At 52.8% G+C, this 4,584-nt stretch overlaps 1 protein-coding gene across 1 annotated transcript; it reads right to left on the reverse strand.

The window, feature by feature from the left end:
* Positions 1 to 879: 879 nt before the first annotated feature.
* Foxb1 (forkhead box B1) lies at positions 880 to 4,269 on the reverse strand. Its single transcript, XM_021230420.2, has 2 exons — positions 3,660 to 4,269; positions 880 to 3,433 (listed from the first exon to the last, which is right to left on the reverse strand). Exon 2 carries the CDS (start codon positions 3,377 to 3,379, stop codon positions 2,402 to 2,404), a length of 978 nt encoding a protein of 325 aa, XP_021086079.1. The 5' UTR covers positions 3,380 to 3,433; positions 3,660 to 4,269; the 3' UTR covers positions 880 to 2,401.
* Positions 4,270 to 4,584: the final 315 nt, after the last annotated feature.

A 4,584-nucleotide genomic window follows, 5' to 3' on the forward strand; every position in this document is an offset into this window, starting at 1 on the left:
TCTCCTTATGGAGTACTTCAGTATGGTTTCTATGTGTCTTTGGAGGCTTTCTCTGTGTTTCACAAGGCTCCCTTGTTTAATCATTTACACAGTAAAGTGTTAATCACCATTTAAGTTTCTCTTTGTCTTGTAACTTCTTCAGTTGAATACACATCTTATTCTGGAAATATTGTGACCCCCCTTCAACCAAGTGTCAATTAGCCTTGAACCATAAATTCTTGGCAAGTTTTAATTCTTTGCAAAAAAAGAAAGAAACCAAATACTTAGAGGCAGGCATTTAAAGACACTTCATTCACAACTTGAAAACAAATGCATCCAGTTACTTTTTTTTTCTTTCCTCACAGGAAGGGCTGGAAGAAATCTACCTGATCCAGGTTTCTTGACCTGGACAGTGAACCTTCAGGTGATTTCTAAAAGAGAGGAAATGTCAACAACCCCAGTGATTTGAAGGAGTAAAGAAATGATTCCTCTGGGTCAGAAGAACCAAGTTAAGGAGCCCAGCCTGGGAGAACTTTGTGACTGCACCAGCCCTCTATACATGTAGTGAGATGTCCTGGAAGGCACGTTTACAACAGATAAACACAGTACTGCTGTCCGCACACAGAAAGAGCAGAGTAGTCTAGTGTGTTCCCTCCAGCACGGCACCTGTGCCTGGGGCTTGCATCTGAAATACTTGGCCCCACTCTCCCCTTGTGCACAAATGTCTTCCATGATCCTCTAGAATAATTCCCCCAACACCTGCAAGTGTACATGAGGCTTCTCTGTTTCCACAATGTGGTTTAAAAATGGCAAACCCCCAGACGACGATGTGTTTGCAGAGTCTGCTGCTACCATGATTTGCCCCTTGTAGCAAGCCTTCAAAGACACACAAAACTTAACTTTGAATTTACATATTTTAATGAGAAAATATCATTTAGACTAGGTCATAATTTAATGTAGACACCTTTTTAAAACTCTGTCTTAAAATGGGCATGCTGGGAACAAGGACATCAATATTTAAAATGCCATGCGAATTCTGTGCGGGGAGGAAGAAAAATAAAGGGGGAAATTTTTTCACAGCTTGGACAACACTACAGATTCTTTTTTTTTTTTTTTAATTAAGCAGGTCACACCGGAACAACTTTGGGGTTGTTCTTTTTGTTTGTTTGTTTTTGTTTTTCAGTCAATTACCTAAGACGCTAAACGGAACATACCAAACCAAAGTGCATTTTACACAGTGTAAATCATTCCTATTTACAACTCTTTGCAGCCCTTTAGCTTCACAGAAAAGTTCTTCTAACAGAAAGATCTGTCCAGGGGACATCTCTGCTGACATCCCCCTTCAGGTTCCCAGTCGGTTCATCTACAAGCTTCCCCACTTGCCCTAGGTACTTTCTTAGTTGGACTTAGTTCACGTTTCTTTTCTCTTTTCTTTTCCTTTCTTTCTTCATCAAAATAAATAGCTAAAAAGGTCTCTAAATAGTAAGAAAGTTAACATCCCAATTAACTTCCCCATTTCCCCCCCATACGTCCTTCCCCCCAAAGCTGGCCAGAAGAGTAAACATTCACATTACAACAGGTAATTGTAAAGAGGACTCTGGCCCCTTGCCCGCCTAGCCAGGCAGATACTCAAGTTCACTGTTTACATATTTTTTTTAAACCACGCGCTTTGTAAACAATAACGGTGACTTCTAGCTGTGTTTTGCATTTGTGAAGGACAATCGTCCTCCTAAGTGTAGCAGCCTCTCTCCTCACTCCCAGCTAAGAGATCCGGAAACAAAACCCAGAAGGAAAGAAAAATTATCTTCCTTTAGGAGCCTGGGAGGCTGGGCCGTTGCCTAGGGAAGGAGCGTTCCGCCCATCCCGGCCTGATGGGCGGAGGCGAGCCTGTAAGGAGATTAGTGGGTCCGTGGTCACAGATTTTCAAGACCTGGGAAGATCTGGCCCTCGCTGTGCGGCTGCAGCCTTGGCGGGCTTCACTCCGGGGCAGTGTCTCTGGTCTTGTAATTGCGCAAAGCCCAGAGCCCAGAGCCCTGCCGATCCAAACTCAGAAGATGCGGGGTTTTTTTTTTTTTCTTTTTGTTTGTGTTTTCTCCGAGCAGGAGGGAATCACGGTGCCCTACCTATTGGATGGGAGTGCATTTCTGGGACTCTTGGAAGAACAGCTTGGCTTGGGTTATAGGTCCTGTGTTCTCTGGTGCCCTGGAGGGGCTAAGACAACTTTTACGTGCCTTCTGGCAAGTTTGTGGTTTGTCTCTGGGTCCGAAATCAAAAGCTCTCCCAGGAGAGAGGATTGAAGGAAGAAGGTAGAATGGGCAAGTCAGGATGGCGCTTCTAGGTCTAAGAGGGCTGGGTCCGGAGCCGGGAAAGTGGTGAGAGGGGTGGTGTAGAGGTGACCAGGAAAGAGCCCTAGTTCTGTGGGTCAGTGCACTGCCACCGAGTGCAAGGCGGAGGCCGGGCTGGTGAGTGTCTCGCTAGGGGTGGCAGGGCTGCTTTGGCTGGTGGCTGTCTGCGAGGAAGTGGGGCTAAGCGAAGGCGGCGAGTTCGAGAGCAGAGTGGGGATGGGCGCGGGCAGCGCTGGCAGTGCAGGCACTGCGGCCGGCGTAGGCTTGATGGGTACCGGGATGGCGGGCAGCGTCTGGCCCGCGGCGTGACACAGAGGCTTCAGCGGCACTCCATAGGCGCTGTAGTCGCCACTCGCCATGGAGATGGGGGTGGCCGAGTCGATCATACCCGCTGAACCGTACACATGAGGCCAACCTGTGCCCAGAGAGCTGCCCATGGTAGTCAACTGGTTGGGGAGCGGGTAGGCAGCGGGAACTGGCTGCATGGCAGAGAAGGCCAGTCCCCCAGGCATCTTGTACTCCCTCGCGATGATGTTCTCGATGGCGAAGGGATGCTTGAAGCCGGAGGGCTGCGCCACACCGCCCAGGTTGTAGGCAGCGGCCGGCATCTGCGGCAGATGCGTGCCGGAGGCGGCCAGCGCGCTGAGCCGCAGCTTAGCCTGCTGCTGGAGGTACTGCGCGGCGTCCGCTGGCTTGCTGGGCGCCAGGTGGTCAGACTTGAGTACCTTGAAGCGCTTGCGGCGCCGCAGGAAGCTGCCATTCTCGAACATGTCCCCGCAGCTGGGATGCAGCGCCCAGAAGCTGCCCTTCCCCGGTTGATCCGGCCTCCGAGGGATCTTGATGAAGCAGTCATTGAAGGAGAGGTTGTGGCGCAGGCTGTTCTGCCAGCGCTGCGTGTTCTCCCGGTAGTAGGGGAAGCGGTCCATGATGAACTTGTAGATCTCGCTGAGAGGCAGCATCTTCTCCGGAGAGCTCTGGATGGCCATGGCGGTCAGCGAAATGTAGGAGTAGGGCGGCTTCTGGTCGCTGTACGTGTTGCGGCCCGGCCGAGGCATCTTCTCGGTTGCCCACTTGCTCAGAGTCAGCGTGGCCGGGAGGACAGGTCGGATCTGAGAAGGGAGAGGTGATGGAGGAGGGCAGCATGGGTACAGAGATACCCGCTAGGTCACTCAGGCCGAGTCATAGGTATCTGGGGTGAGGAGTGCCAGCAACTTTGCACACCAAACTAGATGGTCCCAGCTAGAGGGGACGACCGCGGGGGGTGGGGGGACGAGGGTTGCGGGGAAAGTAGTAGTACCTGAATTCAGCGGAAGGAACAAATAGGTAGATGCTCACCTTAAAGTTGTTCCAAGTTGCCGGTCCGCATCCGGGATGGTGCAGCTGGTGGCGGAGTTCCTCCTCGCGCGCTATTGGAGCTCAGCGTCAGGGACCGGTGAGACTCGTTGCTAGCCTGGCTTGGGCTCAGCCCCGGAGAGCTCCGCGGCGCTCTTGGGTGACGCGTTCGGCCAGGGAGACCGAGCTCGGCTGCCGAGTGCTGGAGCGACCGTGCAGCTGCCGCTGCCTCGGGGACCCAGAGGACGCTGCTTGTGTCGTACGCAGCTCCGCTGAGCTAGGTGGCTGCCTCCATGTCCACCCTCGAACCATCTGATAGTTTTAAGCGGTGACAGGAGCAGAAAAGACCCCTGTAGCGGCGCTTCATTAATGTGCCACTTCTTAGCTATCGTATGACAATCGCCTTGGGAGGAGGAAGAGGAGGGGGGCAGCGGGGGCTGCAGAGGGAGGGGACTGAGGGAGAGGGGAGAGAGCCTGGCCAGCGCTGGTTTCTTTCACACCTATTTACATGGACACCTTGGCCAATAGGAATCACTTCCAGCAGAAGACGGGGCGATCGGGAAGAGCCTCTGCCGCCCGCGGGGAGCGGGCAGCGCCCGCCGGTGTGCGCGTTGGGAAGGTATGAGCGAACCCGCGCGCTGGGCCGGGAGCCAGGCAACCTTTCACGCTCTTAGCTAGCTGCCGCGCGGACCGTGTTTGACTTGGAAATTGTTCGGCTGGGGTGTTCTGTTTCCTCCACATTGTATCGGGTTTGTATTGTTAGCTAACTTCTAGCACAGGCTTTCTCTTGAAGGGCGACCCTTTCCTTTACTTGGCACTGCCCGGGTTTGGTTGGATGGGTTTTAGAATGGAAACATAGCCTCCCACCCACCCGCCCAACACCATCGGGCAGTCCTGGAAGAAGCAGGTCGAAGTTTGATTTGGCCTC

The sequence above is a fragment of the Mesocricetus auratus genome, unplaced genomic scaffold (genome assembly GCF_017639785.1).
Source record: "Mesocricetus auratus isolate SY011 unplaced genomic scaffold, BCM_Maur_2.0 Super-Scaffold_100691, whole genome shotgun sequence".
Lineage (NCBI taxonomy): Eukaryota > Metazoa > Chordata > Mammalia > Rodentia > Cricetidae > Mesocricetus > Mesocricetus auratus.